This window comes from Molothrus aeneus, chromosome 4 (genome assembly GCF_037042795.1).
Source record: "Molothrus aeneus isolate 106 chromosome 4, BPBGC_Maene_1.0, whole genome shotgun sequence".
Taxonomy (NCBI): Eukaryota; Metazoa; Chordata; class Aves; order Passeriformes; family Icteridae; genus Molothrus; species Molothrus aeneus.
The window spans coordinates 14,073,703-14,094,896 of NC_089649.1; the positions used below are offsets into that span (position 1 = coordinate 14,073,703).

Genomic DNA, 21,194 nt, shown 5'->3' on the forward strand with positions numbered 1-21,194 from the left:
AATTGCTTTCTTTGAGACTTGAAAAGATGGGATTCTACTTTTGTTTATGCATTTGGGCATCATTTTAGCTGATAAACATTTTAATGGAAGCTGCCTTGTGAACAAATTTATTTCATTCATTTAATAAGAAAAAACAGAAAAGCAGTTTTTCTCAAAGCTTTATTTTTGAAGATAAAAGAGACTCTGGTTCAAAGTATTTTGACTGTAGTATAGTTATATAGATGGGTAGATGAGTATTGCATAAATTGGATGAGCAAAGAAAAAGCAGGATAATCACCGGGTGTATATGAACTGTCTGGACAAAAATGAACACATGAAACCAATTTTTTGGTTCTAAACCCCAGTTATAGACAAACCCAAGCCAAAAGGCGAATACAAATAATAATACTCAAATTAGTTTGTAAAAAACCTGAAAATATATAATAGGTTACTGCTTGCACTTCTGCTTAGGTTTAGTGTGGGGTTAAGGGTCAAAGTACTAATAAGAGTGTTTGGGATGTCTGCTGCCATGAAACAAAATGGAAACTTGATTGATAGCTGGGGGCTGAAAGGAGAACGCGTCATGGAGAAAGCAGAGGTCATAAAGCCATTTCCCTTCTCTGCATATATAATGACCCAATCCTTCGAGAAATAGCAAAATGTAGATACAGTGGATTAATATAACATATGTTAAACACACTTCTGATCATTTTGACATACAAACATTTATGAAACTGAGTAATGGGGGTAAGAATTACTTTTAGCTGCTTCTTTTAGATGGACGGCATGGAATTTATGATTTCCCTTTCACATACGTACTTTTATTTTGTGCTGATAAAGTACAAAATTGAAACTCAAAGTGGCATGAAAATTTCAATTTTGTTTTGTTTGTCAAAATGCCTCAAATCTATTGTACTTCAAAACAGTTTGTGTTAATAGCTGGTGCCATAAGAGCATGCATTTATGTATCTTTTTTTTTAATTTTGTAGGTCTTGTGTGCATGAAATCGAGCAGTTCAGTTGTGGAGCTGGTGATGCTCCTTTGCTCTCAGGTGAGGTTTAAGTAATGTCTGAAATTGATCTATCTGAACACAATGGAAATTATAGATAAAATTTTATTCTAAATTTTACTTTTAATTTAGGTTCATTAGTAATAGGTTAAAAGATAATGTACAAGGCCTTTTGATTAAAAAAAATAGTAATTTTGTCTATTCAAGTGGGTTTTTGTTTCCTTGCTATTGAGCATTTACATAACCTTGAAGATGGTGTGCCTACATAATTCTGTGCTGTCATTTTTGTAAGATAAGATAGGATCAATATAATATATAAGAAACTGATTGATTCCTGCATCTTGACATGCTGAATCCTCTGGGATAAATAGAATTTTTCCTTTTGTGTAGAGGTTATGAAATGAGTGATAAATACTTTTAAAACCCTGTCATTCCTAATTGATTTGACAAGTACTAAGGATTTGAGAAAAATTTAAGAAAGCAACCCTGGTTGTCATCAGTTTGGGACATTCTACATTCCTAAAGGCAAAGTGCTTTTAGATATGTAAGAACTTGAGAACTGCCTGTTTCTGTGGTTCAAAAAAGAGACAGAGCCTAAGGAACTTTCTTAAAATTATGTATGCTTTATTAATTGGATTTTTGGGGGGGTTTCTTGCCTTTTTTTTTTTTTTTTGGTAATTAAATGGAAGACTGTTTTTATTGAGCCTTTCTTTTGGTGCCTTAAAATTATACCTTTCTGGTAGTAAATTCCCCTACTTAAAACTTTAAAATAGCCTTTTTTAATGGGAATGGTATTGGTCTAGAGGTCAAGGGTTCTGACCCATTTCAGAACCTTTGACCTTCATTTACAACCCCTATGGTTTGCTTGCCTGACGAATAAGGATAATGTAAAATTAATGTTTCTTCACATCGATTTATTCGTTTTAGTGCCTATATTGCCAAATTTATTTAGAGTGTGCTGATAGACATTTCATGAATACAAATGAAAGAATCATAGAAGGTGTGAAAAATCGATAGTCTACATTGTCAATAAAGTGCAATAAGAACAATTACTTCTGGAGATTACACCTAATAGATTTTACAATGAACTAGTGAAGAGTAGTTATGTTTTCCAGTGAGGTTATTATTAATGAATGTAACCAGAACTTTGCTCATCTAGTTTTCCATCTTCCTCAGGAAATATGGTATCATTTTACCCTGAAAGGAATTTAATATTCCTTATGGAACTTTTGGAATTTAGACATTATTTTACATACGGCAGTACTGGAAGTGAACATTGTTCACAACTTCTAGAATATGAACTTGCAGCTGATTTAAATTATAAAAGAATCTTTTCTACTGAGAAATCTATATATCAAATTTTACTGTTCATTCAGGAATATGTTAAAGTAAAAACTAATCCAAGTATTAAATATGTGTCTTACAACTGGTATTGCCATTTAGAAAAATTAGTTTTTGGTATCCATGCTACTTGTATCAATAATTAGTGCTTGACCTTTCCCCTTTTTTTGGGTAAGGTAATCTAATCTTTCTTAAAATCATGTTGTGCTCTGTACTGTACGTCACTTGTTTGGTTTTGGGAAGTGAAAAGGATAAGGAATAAATGACGTGCTCTAATGCACCTATTTGTCATATGTGTCACAATGCCACTTAATGCTAATCTAATCAAATTGAAGCTACCGTGATTGCTTAGCAGTGCAAGTTGCACAGGCTGAGGTGGTTCTTTGTGGAGTAGTAGAAATAAACCAATAAAGTCACAAAGACCTCAAAGTCTTTTTAAAGTTACATAGCAGCTGTAATTTTTGGCAGAATATGAAAAATGATGTGAGAAATGAATCTAAAATTAGCTCCAGATGTATACAGATTGTTCTGGGGTGATAATTACATTTTTCACTTTGAATTTTCCTAATTCAAAGAGGTCAGCATGGCAATCACAGAAGTGATTTATTTTGTTAAGAAGTGAACTGTCTTTTGCTACATGAAAGCTTGAGAGATATGAAATTGAATTTCAAGCCGACATTTTACAGATACTGGGAGGAGATGGGGTTGAGCTTGATTGATTTTTTTTTTCTTTTTTTTCCCTTCTTTTTATTTTCTTTCTTTCCCCTGCAAGATAGGGTGGGAAATGAAGTGATATCCTTTTGCTAAAATTTTAATTAATTTTTAAGAGGAGATGGAGAGGATGCAGTGCCAAAGATCAAAAGATCAGGTCAAAAACCAGTTTTTAATCACATAAATAATGTGGCGTAGTTATGAAGTAAGTATCTGCAAATTTGATTTAAAACTTCACAAATTTGTCAGCCATCATTTTATGAAATTGAAAGATTGCTCTGATTAATCTTTGGTGCTTTTTATGATAACCTCTTCTCAAAATTCATTTTAAACATTGTAGATATGATGTAAATACTTGGATTGTTTTTCTGAAGCACCTGACATTTTTTTGATGTTCATTTAGATCTGTGGCTGAATTATATTTCTCTTCCACAGAAGTGGAAAATGGAATAATAATATCCTGCCATTTTTTCCTAAATTTATGAAAATACAGCTCTTTAATGGGTGAAGTAATTTTTAAAAAATTCAAGAGGTACAATTCTCTGAAACTATTTGTGACGCCTGGTTAATTTCTTTTCTCGTTTAAAACTCATATATTTAGGCATATGAAAAAAGACCCTTACTTAATGTTTTTGTCTTTGCATGTTGATATATTGCTTTCTGTTTAACACAAGGTAAAAAGAGAAACAGGTGGTTTGAGACACAGACAAAAGGCTTTTTCTAAGACAAAAACAGTTGTGTTTTTTGATAGACACGCTACATTTTGAGACATGTCTGTGTGTGTGTACTTACATTTCTATAAATCTATCAAAACATAGAGAATCCTTCATTTAATATTACTGCAAAGTGTTCCTGCTTATTTGACATTAATATCATTTTTGAAGGAATTGACGTTGCATTCAAGGCCACTTTATAAAAGCGTAGTGTTGCTCATCCTAATTCAGTCTGACACACATTCCAATAACACTACCTCCCTTCTAGGGTTTAAAACTAAATTTATGGCTGAGCATTGTGAAGTGCATCATTTAAAAATGGTTTCAACCCAAAACATCTAATAAATAAATAATGTGTATGGCTACTCAGTAGCAGACTTTCCAGACTAGAAATCATTCCATCGGATACTCAACAGTCCACTATCGGAGAGGGCTGTCAGATAAATCTTATAGTAGCTGCATTCATGTCCTGTAAATCACATGTTATTGTCTGAGCCTTCTGCCAGGTCATCTATTCTTTTCCCATTTATCAGAAATGCATACAGTACAGTGAACCTGGAAGCACCATCTTGTCTGGTCTGGCATCCTGTCGGAGTAATTAAACCAGCCGAAAGAGAGAAGTTCTCTTTCTGTTCTCCCATCTTAAATGAGTGACATTAGGATGTTGGAGGTGCTCACATGCAGTTGTGAGTCAAGACTTCTCGGGGAAACTGATGTCACCCCTGAAGAAACCATTTTCATCTAGAAGGACTCTCTCTCTGTGCCTAAAACTCAAAGCAGCATGGATTAATTGAGAGCATGTCCATAAAGCATAAATGCTACTGTGCTTCCTTTCCTTTGTCAAATGTTTTCTTGAAATACATGACTGTGTGGAAATACATGAGTGTAGACTGTGGTCTTCCCTCCTCTCTCATGAAGGGATTAAAAATATTTATCTCTTGCTCACATGCATGAAGCATTTGTCTGATTGTTGTAGCTCCAAGGTGAAAAGGTACAAAATAGGTGAGAGAGGTTCTGTAATTTTCCTTGATGCCTTTGGATTTACAGAATTTCTGGCACTTGAAAGATGCTACTTTCTGTAGTCAATCAACTGAATCATCAGTGGAGTTTGTGTTAGAGAACTAATTAGGTGGCTCTTCTCAGCTTCATCTTCTACTTAAGAGCATTTTTCTATTGAATCTAAATGTTCTAGACTGCAAAATAAACTTACACTATCTGATTCAACACTTGGATAATTTCAGCTCTTGGATAATTTCCTAAAATTGATGGAATGCCACCTAACCTATTTAAGAGGTTACAACTGAAAATAAATGAATAGTGCAACAACTTGTATGATCCCTCCACCACTACTGCCCACACATGCACCCCATGTGCTTGTTCAAGGTGTTCTGATTCTCGGTTCCTTTTTCCTCTATCCAATGTTTTTTCAAAAGGACTAAAGGCACATTCTTGGTAGCTGATAGTGTATGTAAAACCAAGACCAACATTTCAGTCCATTTAATCGCTAAATATTTTATCTTCTGAAAATAATAATATGATATATTGCAATATAACTGCATAACCATAACTATTAGATATATTAGTGGACCTTGATAAAGTATTACTTCCATGGGGAGATGGAAGAGGGAAGCATAAACCCTAATACTCCAAATATTTTTCACGTGCAGAGATAGCATGTCCTCATATTGCCCAGTGAAATATAATCGTGGTTGAACATGTCATGTGCAGCTCTGACAGTTTTTGGAGGTTTATATGTGCATTTAAAAAAATTATGGCAGAGGCTGAGTAGTAGTATTAAGACAGAAAAAAATTACACTGTAAAAGTTGGTCTTACTGCCCTTATAGGCAAAGGTCTTCACCTTGCTTTCATTTTTCTTTTTCTTTTTTCATGTCTAACTTACTTGTCACTGGTTAAGAGGTGATGTTTTTGCCACAGGTAGTTCTTTAGCATGATACTTCGTATTCTGCCAAATCCCTTTGCTGGTAGATTCTGGTGCTCATTAAGAAGTCAGCGTGCATCCCTTGCACGAGCAGCATCTTGGTAGTTTCATCTCTCTTACTGTGATAAGGAATCTTAATTGAGCAATACCAACATGTTCCACGTACCCATACAAGCTGTATGATTCCATGATTTTCCCTAAGGAAGAGCAATAGAAGTTGGATTTTTTCAGCAGAATTTTTCCACAGCCTCCTTCCTCTTCCACCCCATTGCTTAAGTGTTTGTGGAATGCAGAGGGATCTTTAGGCTTTTATGAGTATCCTCTGCTCAGAAAAATAACTTTGCCTCAATGATCCAAGTTCATTACCTCAGGAATGGATTTCTACAGTGTGTTCTAAAATGTGGCAAGCCTTTGAATTGCTTGGAGATTTTAGCTGATGTACAAGATGGCAGGTTTTCAGTGTGGGTTTAGAGAACACATTATGCTGATGCTCTTGATCTGCACTGGTTCCTAATTTACTTTTAAGTGCAATTTGATGTGATGGATAACTGCAGTGATTGCTATGAAGTTTTAATTGAATTGACTATGGGTTATCTAAAGACCAATGTCACTGTGATACCATAGCAGCTGAAGTCAGCAGATTCATGGAATCTCTTTAGCAATATTCTGGTTGAGATATGAAGAGAATAAATGCTGTTGAAAAACTTTTTATGTGCCTCAAATATTAGATGATCATGTTTTAGTCACAATAGTGTTCTTCCATCTAATCACTTTGTTATAACAGCTGAAAATAAGTTTTAAAAGAATTTGCTAATCCTTTAGATATGTGGTCAAAAATATATATATATGTGTGTGCTTTGGCATAAAGGGTAGATTTTGTAAGGATTTTGTAAGCTGTCAGGTGATTTTTTTATCAACTGTAATACATGCTCTAATTTCCTTTTAAAAGCCATTTAGAAGATATCAGGAGTGGAAAGGTTTTCTTTTTATACAGTGTGAACTTCTGCCAATAGGATCTTAGTCTGTATCAAAGATTAATGCAGCTGTACTTGAGTTAAAAAGCTTCAGTGATAGATTGCTTTAATGATAAAATGATAAGAAACATAGCTTTTTCAGGCAAATGAAAATGATTTAGATCTTAATGCACATAAATTGAAAAAAGAACTTACTGATGTCTAAATTGAGTGGTTTAGGGGAAGATTTTGCATGAATCATGCACATAGGTGTTTGCCTTGTGCCTTATATTGCTAACTTTCCATGAAATGTTGTGCCAGAAACTTTATAATGCACTTCTATCTTCTTTTTAAAAATATTTAAAAATTATTTTAAAATTTTATTGCTTGTGCTTGTTTGAGGTATTTGAAGATTGGAAGAATATTTGCTAGCCTAGGTTTTTGTAGAGATGAGGTAGCTGTGGAAGGGAGAATATTCAAGATCATCTTATTCTACTGTGGACTATCTAAATTCTTAAGCTGCTCGGATCTGCTTCATACCAAATGGATTCGGGCGCATTAATAAAACTGTAAATCCTAGCATTTGAAAACACAGGATTGCCAAGCATGTTAATGATTACTATACAAACAGCAGTAGGGATGTTTCTAGTTTAATTTAGTAACAAATACTACATGATCTTTGTAACTGGAAAACAACATGGAAGATCTTCGTCCTAACCTTTTTTAGGATGCAACTGGGTGGAAAGTAATTGGGAAATGTCTGTTGAGCTTTATGTATAGTGTTACTTCTGATATTTTCAGTGAAAAGACTTTACATTATAAACTGTTTTCTCCTCAAAAATTCTTTTTCCCCTGCAATGTATGTTTTAATCTACAGAGGATGGGAAGCCAGGGAGAGGAAAAGGTAGATCTCACAGTAGCCAGGGGCCATGCTATCGAAGTATTCTCCTGGAGCAGAAGAGATTTAAGTTCAATTAATGTTTCGGGTGACAATTATTATCACCAGGTAAAATCATCTGTCTGAAAAGTTTCAGCATATCCTCACAAAGTAGCTAATAGTCCAGGAGCTTAAGGGCATCCAGCAGTGATGTAGAAAAGTCCACTTTTGAAACAAATTAGTTTCTCTCAATTTGTAAAAGCAACATTGTGATTCTTCTGTTTGTCCTCAATTGCCATTTCCTTTTACTTGTTGTGATACAGGATTTCTGCATTCTCCTGCATTGCAAGACACTTGATATACGCACAGTGAGCTGTTTGGCTAGTGGTCAGTAGGATTAACTTGGGAGAATGTGAATGAAAGGCCTGGAAGGTGTGGGTGGGCACTGGCTGTGGAATCCAGACTCTTTAAATGTGGACCTTTGGTGCTTGGATTTCAGATTCTGTCGTGTCAGTAAGTCTCCTTCTAACAAAACAGAAGGTTACATTACCAAATCTGTTCTCTAAAACACCTGGGTTCTCCCTTACACTGAAATATCTGGGGGTTTATGCCTAGTGTAACTTCTTTCCTTCCTGAGTGTGAGGTTTTTTTCCATCTCTGAAATCTGAGGATTTCAGTTTGGGTGCTGAAAACGTCTATTGACAACTTTCATGCTTGGTATTTGTCACTGAGTGGAGTACTTGGGATAATTACAAATGGATTACATGTGCTATGGATATTTTGCTACTTGCTTCATTGAACTGCGTTACACATTTGAAGTGTCTAAAACTGAAGATCAGATTGGTAGATAACTGTCTGAAGTGCAAATCTGATAAGATTGAAATAAATGGAAACAGCTGGGAAAACCTTTCCTTTGAACTGGAGAATGTTGAAATTACATTTAAATTAGCTGCATATATTTTTTTGTTCTTTGACTTAAGCAATATGTAGATTTTTGTCTCTCCAGAACTAGATTATTGTAATATTTTCTGTGTGAAACCCCATGATAATGCAAAGCCTGTCTGTAAGAACTTCATCCCCACTCTGATTTCCTGTTACTTTCTAAATTGTTTGAGAGTTTAATTGCCTGTTGAATTCCATGGAATTGCTTGGAGAGCACCCTAGTATGTTTAAGTAGGAGTTTCTTTCAAACTCCTTTTCTTAAAATTGCTAAGGTTCAGAATTTACTACACTTCAGATCTGCTTGAAATCTGTTTTTTCTCTTAGGTGTAATTGCTGGCTTCAGGAATATTGTGCTTTTAGTATGGATTATAGATAGGTTATTTAAAATCTCTGTGTTCAACAGTGGCTAAATTTTAAAAACATTATTGTGATAGACTCATGCAAGAAACAATGTGCCGTGAATGAATGGACGTATACTCACAGTTTGCTTAGTAATAGAAATCAAAGAAGTTTTTAACTTTGTTTTTGCCTTAAGCATGAAAATAGGTTAGATGTATTGAGAATTTTTTGCCGATACTGCACGAATAATAAGTGACCTATTCTTCACTTAGTGATGCAAGAAGCACTTGGTAGTTGTATCCTCACAGGTGGTGGTCTCAGTAAAAATGTGTTTGCTTTATATCCCTGTATCTTTCCATTACACCTGGTCTAGGAGGATATTTTAAGGGTTTACTCATTCTCCCATTTGGAGATGAAATGTACAATGTGAGATTTTAAGATGAGCAAAAACTAGTGTTTTTTGGTTTATGCTACGCATCTGCTTTCTGGGAAGGAATTTTGAGCTTTGTGGTTTTGAAGTATGAAAAAAAGTCAAGATGGGTTCTATATATTAGACTAAGAAAGTGTATAGAGAGGTACAAGTGTACAGGTGTAGTTAAAGCTGTGATATTTTTGTTTGGAGTGATGAGAAGCATTGTTTCTTGGAATTCTGGTTGGAGGATTCAATATGTCTTGCAGGCTTTTGGTAGAGAGATGGATAAAAGATAGGGTTACAAACCACAAAACCATTCTCTGAAATAGTTTGCCACACCGGAGTGTAGAGAGATGAACTTTCCGAAGTTGTTCTTACTAAAACAGAATTCTGTGGCAAAAATGAGGATTTTTCCTCCCTGATTTTCTTTTTCTAAAGTACAATCTTTAGTGATTCTGTAGACTTCTCATATATTATAAGCTCATATGAAGAAAAACTCTCATGAGTTAAAAATTATTTGCATTTGCTGAGAGATTCAGGACATGGTGTTGGTGTGAGTTTAATGGAAAACACACCCTCTACAGTTAGAAATATTAGCCCTTAAAGCTGTGTTGCTGAGAGTTTGATTGATTAATGTATACGTTTTTATGTCTAGGGAGGAGAGTGGATTGTCTAATGTGAATGTGAATCTTGGGAGTGGGATAGGGAACAGGACAGCTTAATTTCCATTAATGTACAGTGCTGCAGATGTTCAAAACTGAGGGAACATAATTTAGCTGCAGAAGCAAGACTTTTCTGAAGAAAAAAGGCATCCTGTTGCTTCACCAGCACACTAGGACTTAAAAAAACACCACCATTTAAGGTGAGTTTTGTGCAGCAAGAGCACACCCTGTGGCTTGGCAGTCTAGTCAGAAGGATGATACCACGCTGACTTTATAACTAGATCTTTGAACAATATTCTCAGGGGTGGTAAATGCAAAACAAAGTAATATCAACTGGCACTTAATTCTGTGAGCTCCCTGCTGGTGGGGCTCTGCACTGAAATGGAACTCTTCCTGACAGGAAGTCAGCCGCGAAGTGTGGAGACCTCTGAAAATAAAGTGTGCTTAATTTGACACCCTGCTGTTTTACAGCCAGTCTGTTTAATTTGAGACTATGGAAAGAGGGTTAGTGCAGGGGAGGGGCAGGAGATTATGGAAAGTTCAGTGAGCAGCAATGTTTCTTGCTGATATAATACTAATTACAAATACGAGAACTTTTTTTTGTTTGTGTTAATAAACCAAATAATGTGTCTCGGTTTCCAAGCAGAGCTGCTTGGGGAACTCGGGATTTGGGAAGCTGTGCTATTTACTGGAAGTTCTACCCAGAGAAACTTTGTGGAGTGGTGCTGTTCAGTTTATTGTCTGACTTGCACTCTTACTTATATGCATCTCTGCTTTTTGCCCATTTGTGCAGCTGGGAAAAGATTTGTCTCATCAAGGATCGTTGGCAATGCACTAATTTTTCCATGACTATTTTGTGCTAACTTAAGTGATACAAACTCACAATTCAGATTATACAGCAATCATGATATTGAGGTCTATTAGGTATTTGATCCTAGTTCAGAGTCAATTTTGATTCAGAAGAAACAGCTGGATTTTCCAGTGGCTCTTTTAACAGTTCTGCAGATATTTATTTCTATTTCTACCTGAAACCAAGATAGATATATTTTTCTTTTGGTAAATCTGCTTGGTGAGTGCAGGTAAGGATTTGCAGTGAAAGGAGCAAAAAATTATTATTTATCATGTTTATTGTAGTGACAGATGATAATAGAGACCTTTGTTGCAACATATTTTATATATATTATATTTTAGTGTAAATCAAGACAATAGATCTAGGATGAGGAAAGGAACAGAGTATGCAAGTGGAGAGTTATGGGAGAGATAGTAGTTTTTCTGCCTTTTAAAAAAAAATTGATTTAGCCCCATTTTCTCTAAATCTTTTAAGGAAAGATCTGCATTAGGATAGGATTGTCTTAGGGAATATCAAGGGACAAGTTTGGATATCTGGTGTTATGAGTGAAGAGGTGGGATTGGTTTAGATACTTGAATTTCATTCCCTCAAAGGTACAATGATAACAAGAATCATGTTCATTATGTGCATGTATTCATTATGAGAGTTTAAATAGAAGCCAAGCTACATTTGGGGAAAAGGGTGATACCAGAATCATGGAATCATCGAAGGTTTGGGTTGGAAGGGATCCTTAAAGATCATTATTTCCAACCCCCCCGGTGTATAAAGGGGCTTATGGTTCCAAAACCGGTGTCCTGTTTCTTTATTAGTTAAATTTATTTATTTGAAGCCAAGAACACTGAGCAGGAAGATTGCTGCTATTTCATGGTGATGATGAATGTTGCTATCAGTGGGACCAGTCCAGCACTACTGGTGCTGCTGTACAGCACTGAGTTTGCTGTGATTTTCTCGTTTTTGTAATTTGTAGTCTACCTTGAAAGGCATTTTCCTTCCTGTTCAGTGGTCTTACAAAATCTCAAATTACTATCACAGTTAAACAAAAAAGTACTGAAATCAAGGGTCAGTTGCGTTATGCTCCTGCTATTCCTCAATTTGTTTGCCTTTGTTAATGAAAATTATGCTGTCACTGCAACTTAATTATTTGGATCTTTTCCCTTTGTTCATCTTCTGTTGTTGCTTTTCCTCACGTCTGTTTTTCTGACTCATCTCCTTTGACTTAAGAGTTTTGTGCTTCCCATTGTTGCCTATTTACAGAACTGCTTGGTACTTGGATTTCTCAATTAATTTTTAAGATTCTTGTTCGCATTCTTTCTGAAACTAGTCGTTCATCTTGGCATTGAAAATAGCCGATGGTTAAAGAACCTGGGGAGGAAACTGCAGTGGAGAAGGTTTGCTGCTGGATGAACTCAAACCTGACCCCTAATTTTGTTTCATGGGGTGTCATGGCAACAGCTTGCTAGTGGGAGAGAGAAAGGGAAAAGCTGCCTGGGGAAATTGCTTCCTCCATCAGAAACTGGGGACCTGAAAACCACTCATTCAGTTTTTTCCCCAGTTTTTCATACTTTGAAACTAGATACAAAAATGAGGCTTATGCATTTTGATCAGAGAGATATGCAGCTTTTATGTTGTGAAAATTCTTACTGTTATAATTGTATTTATATGTGATATTTTTATAATTTTGTATGAATTTTGGATTAAGTTAAAGTTTTCTTTTATTGCTGTTTTAAGAATATTTGGTGTTACCATAAATTTTGACAAATGCAACCTATCTCAAGATTTTTGGCTGTATGTAGTTTTTAAAGATTGTATATGCTGTAATATTTTATATCGTATATCTTTCATAACAATGTGTTTTTTTAGGATAGATTTATGTCCTTTGTAGAGAAGACTACAGTTGTCACTTTGAGAGTAATCTCATAGCACAAAAGGCATTGTCTGATAAACTGACAGTTTTTTCTGTGGTATTTTTACTGAAGTTAAAATACTGAAGTATTTTAAAAAAATTACTGAAGTAAAAATACTACTTAAGTATGTAACTCCAGCTCTACATGTGTATAATTTATTCTCAGAATCTATAAAAGCTTACTGTGACCTGAACTCTAACTTTTAAGTGTTGAAATTAAACTCTCATTATAGTTTTAGGCATTTACCACTAACAACATAATACTAGTTTATAGGAAGCTCTGTTTACATGGAATAACCCACATGGTTAAACAGCAGGGGACTCTTCTGCTTTTAGTTAAAAACCTGCTGTTTCTGTATGGCTTATTTACTACTTCTTTAATTCTTAATGTAGTGTGCTGTGGAATTGAGCATGCAAAAGTCAGCAAAGAGTTCTGGTTTTTGCGTCTAAGGTTATTACTTGCTGTACAATAATAAAGGCACTATTTTATTGGGTTAGTTGTAATTAACTTCAGCACTAGGCATTGATATAAATCATTCCTAATCTGTTTTCTTTACATTTTCATTCTTTTAAACTGGTTTCACATAGCTTCTTTCTGTCGTCCTTTTACATGAGGACTAGGGTTGTAATTGCTTTTTTGAATTAGGCAGTCGGAAGCTCATGTGCGTGTTGGTCCAAGAATTGATTAAGGAGCACTAATGAATTTCATATAGCACTTTTAACAGATTTGTAATAAATACTCTGTACTAGTGATCTGTTATAACCTTAGAACTCAATACAGTGTTGTCATGCTGTGCAGCTGGGAAAATATTTCAGTATCAGAAACTTTGATTCGGTTTCATAGTTAAAATAGTAAAGAATTTTGTGATTATGAATAAAAAAAAAAGGTCATGTACCAGCTTTTCCCCAGAGTATATTTTATGAAAGGAGTTATCATTATTTCTTTTGTTGTTTGATAAAACAGAGGAAAAATACTGAAACAGTAACAATTTTCATTTTTCTGCTTAGCCTTAATGTTTGGTACCATGTGGGTCCTGTGCCATTCTGACTGATTTATTAATACATACGCACTGCAGCATGTTTGGCTGTTCCTCAGCAGTGCAGATTTGAAACAAGGATTTTGTTTGTTCTTTTCAGTCACCTTTGCAACACTGAATGTATTTGTTTCTTGAATTGCTTCTATTTTTCAAGGGTAGATAATCACACATGCACAATCTCAGCCCACTTTTATGTGTGGTTCACTACTTTGATATGAGTGTGTTTGGGATATTTTCTCACATTAGTGGGTGTGGTGTTATACCTTCACTTAAGAAGCTCTCTCATCTAGTCAATTTTTACACAACTTTCTCCTAAAAGACTCATTAAAATTTTCAATACAAAGACTTCAGTTGTGTACTGTCACCAGCAGATTTTTTGACAAAAAGCAATGTCTTTTTTAATGGAATGCCAGCAGTAAATACTTTTTATTATAACGGGGTGTGCTTGATAGTTTTAAAAGTCTTATAAAAATAATTAGCTCTCTTATAAAGTTCTAATGGCAGCCTTGCAAGTTTCCCCTGAAGCAGTCTCTAATGAACAGGCCTTGATTTTTCCAGTTGGGCTTTCAGATTCCCAGAGGACTTGACTTCAGACCTTGAAGGGCAGCAGCTGCCATTTGTCTTGAGCCCGGAGTTGCCAAGCAGACAGGGCCTGTACTAATAGGACACATTTGTACAGCCCGAGTACGTGGGACCCCGATAGAGCCCTAATGACCATCATCTGTTGAGGGCTTGTAGCTGGCCAGGGTTAGAGTAACTTTTATCACCCTTATTGAAATCAAACCCTCTGTATTGATTAGTGAGGTGGTTTGGCTTGTTACAGAGATGCCAAGTTAAAGTTTTCATAGAGAAGCCTTTGTTTAAATTTCAGTAAATCCAAGCCTGTTCAATAATGTTTTTTGGGTGACAAGAGGTTCTGAATTTTTAGGATAGTAGTAAATATTTTTGCAAGTTCTCACTTTGTTTCAGGATTTAGCAACAGTGGTGATGTTCTGTGGAGAAAGGGCCATGAAAATATTTATAGAAAATATTTTTTTTCTTAGCCAGTTTCTAATTGTTCTTTTGTTATTTGTTTATGATTTTTAAATTTTATTTGAGCATACAGGTATGTCTGTATATATACTGGATAACTATCTCAAATGTGTTCTCATGTTATTTTTATATTAATTTGTGTCACATCTTTGCAAAATGTTCCTCTTTTGTAAGTACTTGGCCTTTGCTAATTTTGATATTAAATTGCTGCATGGTTTCTAGATATGATTTCCTATAAGTCCATGTTGCTTCTAATTTTTTTCAATGGAGTTTCATAGATTAAAATAACTGAAGCATGCTTCAACCTTTAAAAGTAATTTATGTTTTCAGAGATTCTGCTTAACATGCAGTCTAACTTTTTTTAATTATGAAGAACCCAGCTGAGATATAATCTACTTTTCACTATATGTTCTTTATTGCTGAGTTCATTCAAGCCTGTAGTGGATGTGGTGCTGAGAGAGTGCTGACACCAAGTGCAAACACTGCTGAAAAGTTCTTGATAGTTTACTTTAGGCACTTAAAGATTAGTGTATCTCTCTATGAACAAGTTTTTCATGCAGATTTGACCTTTACTCTAGGATATAATATGTCTCTTAGTCATATGTTAACACATTTTCCCACCCTGCTCCTTAGTGCCCCATTCATAGTTGTCAGTACCAAAGTCATCCTTCTCCTTTGTTTCATAACCAAAATAAATGATCAAAACTCTACCAGCTTTATGGGAAGGATGGATTAGTGAAGAATTTTCTCCTTTTTGCCTGCTGATGAGTGTGTGTTTCCACTGCTAGATATAATCCTTAATTGTAGAATACGTTAAACTGTTTAGAAGGATTTTTTTTAAGTTTCTCAGAAAAATGCATTTTTGAGGAGCATGCATGTGTCTATATATGAATGAGAGCAGCAGAACAGTTTGTTACAGTTGGAAATAGAGCAGTTTTTAGCTATTGGAAATGTTTTAAATATTCTGTTCAAGATCCATGGTTAATTGCTTAGCCATCAGACTAGTTGATGGGTTGGTGTAGGAAATGTTTGTATATACCTTGAAGAATGTATGTTTTGAGGTATTAAGAGAATTGTAGAATGGTTTGAGTTTAAAATGACCTTAAAGAACATCTAGGTCCAACACCCCTGCCATAATTGTTTACTTTACCAAGGCTGTACAGCTGAGGGGGGGATATGCCCATTTGCTGCCTACAGGCAAGCATTTCAAATTCCAAACCAACAAAAATGTGCATCAACAAAATTTTCTTGTTATTTGTTTGAGTGATTACAGTTTAGGAATGGTTATATTGGGCTAGATAAAGGCTCCACTTTACTTCTTGTCCTGTCTCCAACTATAGACATAGAGACATGCTCAAAAAGAATAAAATGGGACTAGTGTGATACTCTTCCACTCTCCAGCAACTTTTGCTCAGGATACTTCTGGATTGGATGCAGTTTCTGTGTATTTAGCCAATATTAATGTGTTTAATTTTTTTTGATATGTACTTGTTCTGTTTCCTCTTGATCCTATTGAACTTTTAATCACCATGGTATGCTTTTGGTGATAGATTCTTCTTATACACATTGTATAAAGAACCACCTACATTCTTTGTTTTGAAACTGGCTCCTGCTATCTGCTGCTTGCAGAAAAAGGCTTTTTGGGTAAATAAGCAGTTCCTGAAGTATTTGATCTGAGCAAGGATACTCAGAATAGGTAGGAAGCCAATAACAAATGGAAAAAAATTAAATTCAAGGCAGAATTTTTTTAAGAACTTCATTTACCATTCTGTGGGATTAGAGATGTACCTTGTTCTTTATGAAAGGAAATATGAGGATGAAATAGTGTGAAAGACTTTAAAATGCATCTGAAGATTGAGATAGCTACACATGTAGGCACAATGACATAAAATGGGATGTACAAGAACTGAAGCCTGTTCGCTACACCAATCTTGTTGCTGGCTATGGTCTTATCCAGCTTCTGGTATTTTGTATGTTTTGGTCTTTGGTTATAGTCTAATGCATGCTGTTGGTCTTGGTATTTCCTAGAAAAAAGTAAATGTAGTAATTTATGAGTTTTATTAGAGAATTTGGTGCTGTCATACAACTGATAATTAGTTAAGGTTAATTAAAAACCCCCACTGTAAAATAGATTAAATAACCCCAGCATTGCTCAAATAGAACAACAGGTCATGATATCAACCTCAAGGGAGATGATTAGTTTCTGAAAGCAGGGGTTTGAGACCACTACTGTTTAATGTTTTCATTTCATGACCCTTGTGCACTCAGTAAGACTGTGCTAATGAAACTTGTTGATGATATAAAATTAAAGCTATAGAGGACTGGGATGTATTTTTGCTCACTTCGGAGTTGAGCTGTATAGAAAGGAAATGCAGTGTTTCATACAAAATTATAATTCAGATCAAGTTTGCAGCACCACTTCAGGAAAGGTTTTAGTCCTTGCCTAGGGTATTTATGGGGCTGTTTATAGTTTCTGTTAAGGAAATAAATGCACAGTAGGAAATAGGTTACACAGGAATGAGTTAGGAAATTTCCTTATCAGACAAAGTATTTGAATAAAATGTGATTTCTTATTTGTGTCCTTGTTATGCTGATTTTTCATTGGAGTTATTTGTGATCATGTCGAGTGCTTCTTGGTTTTCCCCTTGCTTCACTGTTGAGAGTACAGAGACCAAAAGCATTAGAAGTAGATGATGTCTCTTGGTCACTAAACATTTACAGCCACGGGAAGTGATGGTCAATTACCTACAGCTGAGAACAGGTATGAAATTATCGACTCAGTTGATCAGCCCTTCCTCAGAAAAGTGCTGAAATGTGTTTTGTAGTTATTTAGTTGCATTAGTGGTTGAGTTTGAAGCTTTTAACATGTTTTTTCCCTAATACCTTTGGGAGATGGATAACTAAGATGCTGATACAATAATGCAATATGTATACTGAGTGTAATTGTTTGAGAGTGAACATATACTGTGGGGAAATATTGAATGGATCATGAAAGATGAAGACCATTAGTCTTTTCTTTCAACTATTAAAATAAGCTTTAGGGTGTGTTCAGCTGTGATTTATGAAAATGTTTAGACTAACACCTTCTTTGATGTCTGATGTAGAGAAAAATGCTGAAAAGTTTCATGATAAATGCACTTTCTTTTCACTTTTGGCAGCCTCCATCTTCACCAATTAAATTTTCAAGTATTGTTGTGAACTCTTTAGAAAGCAGAACAGCAGATGGACAGTGTCATAAATGAAAAAAAATATTTTGCTTTTCTTGAGTTTTCTCACACTTCAGCTAACAGAATAGTTTCAGTTATCATTATATAAAGCTAAATATTTAGAACCTGATACTACATTTAAAATCTCTTAGAAGGATTATTTGCATGTGCTCTTTTGTTTAGAATATTAGAAACTAAAAGGCTTTTTGTTTTCCACTAAAATACATTTATAATTTGTGATGAATAATACATCACGTGTTCCAATTATTCTGCTTTTAATTCTGACTCCTTGAAAATTGTAATACATTGTTGCAACTTAAACATGATGAGCATGATAAACATGATAAGCATTTGTTAGGCCTGGAAAAACAGCTTGAGAAATCAGAGTTACAATTTCTCCCCTGCATTTGAAATTTGCAAATACTTTTTTTTTTTTTTTTTTGGTGGGGGCAGAGGGGCAGGATTTAAGTTGTAAATAACAACATTGTTTCAGTGTGTGTCTGATCAAACCTTTGTCTCACTGACTGAGAGGTAATTCTGCAACACTGAGCACCAAAAAATGCACCCTGACACTGTGTATTAAAAACCTCCTACTTTCAGAAATCTGAAATTTGTTTCAGACGTTTTTCCTGTTTTGAACTTTTTCCCTGCCTTGGAGCTGATGAGATTTTTTAAAAATAACCACCGTGATAAAAGTAGTCATGTAGATAATCAGTTAGATTATTATTTCATAGAACAAAGAGTAAAAAAACCAAGGAAGTTGATGTGGAACAGCACATGAAACTTAACTATCTGTCTGCTGCAGATAGATTGTATTAGATTAGAAGAGTTGAAGAGTTTAAATCAAGAGCTGTATTTGTCCTGTTCTATTTGCCTCTACATTTTCCCCAAAAGATGAGGTACACACTTAATTACTGCTCTAATTTTTAACTAGGTTAACTTGTTCCTATGTGGTCTAAGATTAAAAAAATCTATTTTCTGTGTTTGTTAAGTAATTTTGTTTTCTTCTCATCTTTCAAATGAGGGTAACAAGCCCCAGTGATAGGTCATCTGAGTTGGTTGCTCACCCTGTGTCTCTTATGGGAGCCAGGCAAATCTCACCTACATGTTTAAGATGTATAGACTTTTGTTTAATTCAAGGTTCAGCTGGATTTAAGGAAAGTGCAGTGCATGTTCGTCTGCCATTAGCATTATTTCAGTGTGTTAAAAATGTTATATTTTTAAAAAAAACATAATGTGTTAATGGTGCAATATTTGGTTTGTTAACAGATTTTTTTTTAAATGATTAGAGATGACTATGTGGTGCTGAAGTGAGGGTTATTATTAGGAAATATCCCTACTAGGTTTCAGCTACAAGAGAAATTTGTGTCTAAGAAATAACCCTTGCCTTAATGTGAAACAGTTTCTGGCACTATCATGGTTCAGAAAGGCAAAAAGCATCCATGAACCAGAGCAAGTTCACGATTATTACATGACATAACAAAGGAAAATTATGGAATCCTCTGTGGGATGTTTTTGGATTTTCTTCTTCCACTCTTACGACCTTAAGTAAATAGTGCTGCCCTATTCCTTCAGGCTGGCATTCATTGCTTCCTGATCCGTGCACAATTAATGCTTTGTGCGTTTGCTGAGGATGCTGTAAGTTGCTAAAGTGGAAAAGAAAGTGTCCTATTTTGTCTCCGAAAATGCTTCTTCCAAGTTTTGTTTTTATACAGCTAGTTTTCTCTTCTGTTTTGTCTTTACACAGGAGTGGCAAAACTCTATACAGAAGAATGCTGGCCTGGCCTTTATTGAGCTTGTTAATGAAGGAAGGTAAGTCACAATATTTGATAGCACCTCTGCCTTAGCCTTCAGGGAGTTCTGTGCCTTGAACTTTTTAAAAATAATTTTTCTTCTTTCTTCTTGTGTAATTTTCTTTAAGTTTTACGAGCATGGTTTCATGTTCTTTAGTACTTTGGTTCAGTTCTAATTCTGAATATGGGATTTTGCAGAATCTTAATGCTCTTTAGTTTCATTAAATACTTTGCTTATCTGTGTGTCATGGATTTTCTTTCTTCCTGTCCTTGTGTACTGGTTAATGTTGAAAGTATAATTTGTATTCAGCTAATCTCTTGAGAAAGGGAATTGATATTTGAAAGACATTACTGCTAGGAATTGTGAGATAAGCCTCTCTGTCTCAAAAATTAGATTCCAGTTTGCTCATTTATTTCTGATCTATCTCTTAAACTAGAAAGGAGGAGAGGCCCTCTAAGGAAAAAAACCCTCTTAATATTACCAATTAGTTTAATGTTCTATCCATAACTTTATATGTATATTATTGGAACTTATAGAAAATGACAGAGAAGGTGATGAGGCCATGCTCTTTGACTTGTAGCAGTGTTCAGAACCATCAATATTTTATTCATTAATATTGAATTGGTTGTTGAGGCAGGCTAAGAACAGTATTTACTTTTTTCCTAAAGGATTTTTTTCAAGATGTCTTAACGAGTTAGCTAAGGTGTATTATAAGAAATGCCATTTATTTAAATGTAACTTCAGTTAGTGAGTAACTTCAGCTAGTAAGAATCCAAATAGAAAATAAATATTACATGATTAGGACAACTACCTAACTAAAACCATAATAATTTATTACATAAATTAATATGTTATAGAAATACCTTTTTATCATTTTAGGAATGGGGAAATGGCTATTTGAGATTTTCTTTCTTAAGATGTAGATGTTCTCAAGATACATAAAAATAATGGCCATTTTAATGGCTTTTAATGGTTGCATTTCAGTTTATGGTAGGCGAAACACCATTCTGAGGCAGGAAAAACATTTTGCTACTAGTCTTGATCCCAAGGGCCAAGGTAAAGTAACAAGGGTGTTCAGTTACAGTGTTAAGATCTAGCCTATAGTTGTTTCCTATTATGTGAGGCTGACCTGTCTTGACCTTACTTACAAAATGCCTGCTATAAATTTGGCCTTTGATTAATGTTTTATTAGCATAGATAACATAGAGATCCCACACACATGTAAACCACAATGTAAGGTTCATCTGTGTAAGATGATTATCATGGACAAATCAGTTGCTGAGACTGAGCTGTGCATGGCAGACACCCAGTAGCTATTCAGCTCATCCAGGTCAAGCTTTCTATCAGTAAACTGTTTGGAATTGACTATTTTCTCCTCAAAACATGCAGTGCCCATCACAGACAGATGGAATCACTCCCCCACCTCCATAAACAACATCAATAACTTAGAGTCTAGCCTGAGCCAGAGTGGTTGTCTCAGGGACAAATGATCCC

General features: G+C 35.0%; 1 protein-coding gene across 2 annotated transcripts in view; it reads left to right on the top strand.

The window, feature by feature from the left end:
• The window catches only part of LRBA (LPS responsive beige-like anchor protein), a 367,997-nt gene that overhangs the window by 99,389 nt on the left and 247,414 nt on the right, over positions 1-21,194 (top strand). For both annotated transcript variants that reach the window (XM_066547964.1, XM_066547965.1), the window contains 2 exons: positions 969-1,030; positions 19,654-19,718. In XM_066547964.1, the coding sequence (XP_066404061.1) occupies positions 969-1,030; positions 19,654-19,718 (127 nt within the window). The remainder of the gene's footprint in view (positions 1-968; positions 1,031-19,653; positions 19,719-21,194) is intronic.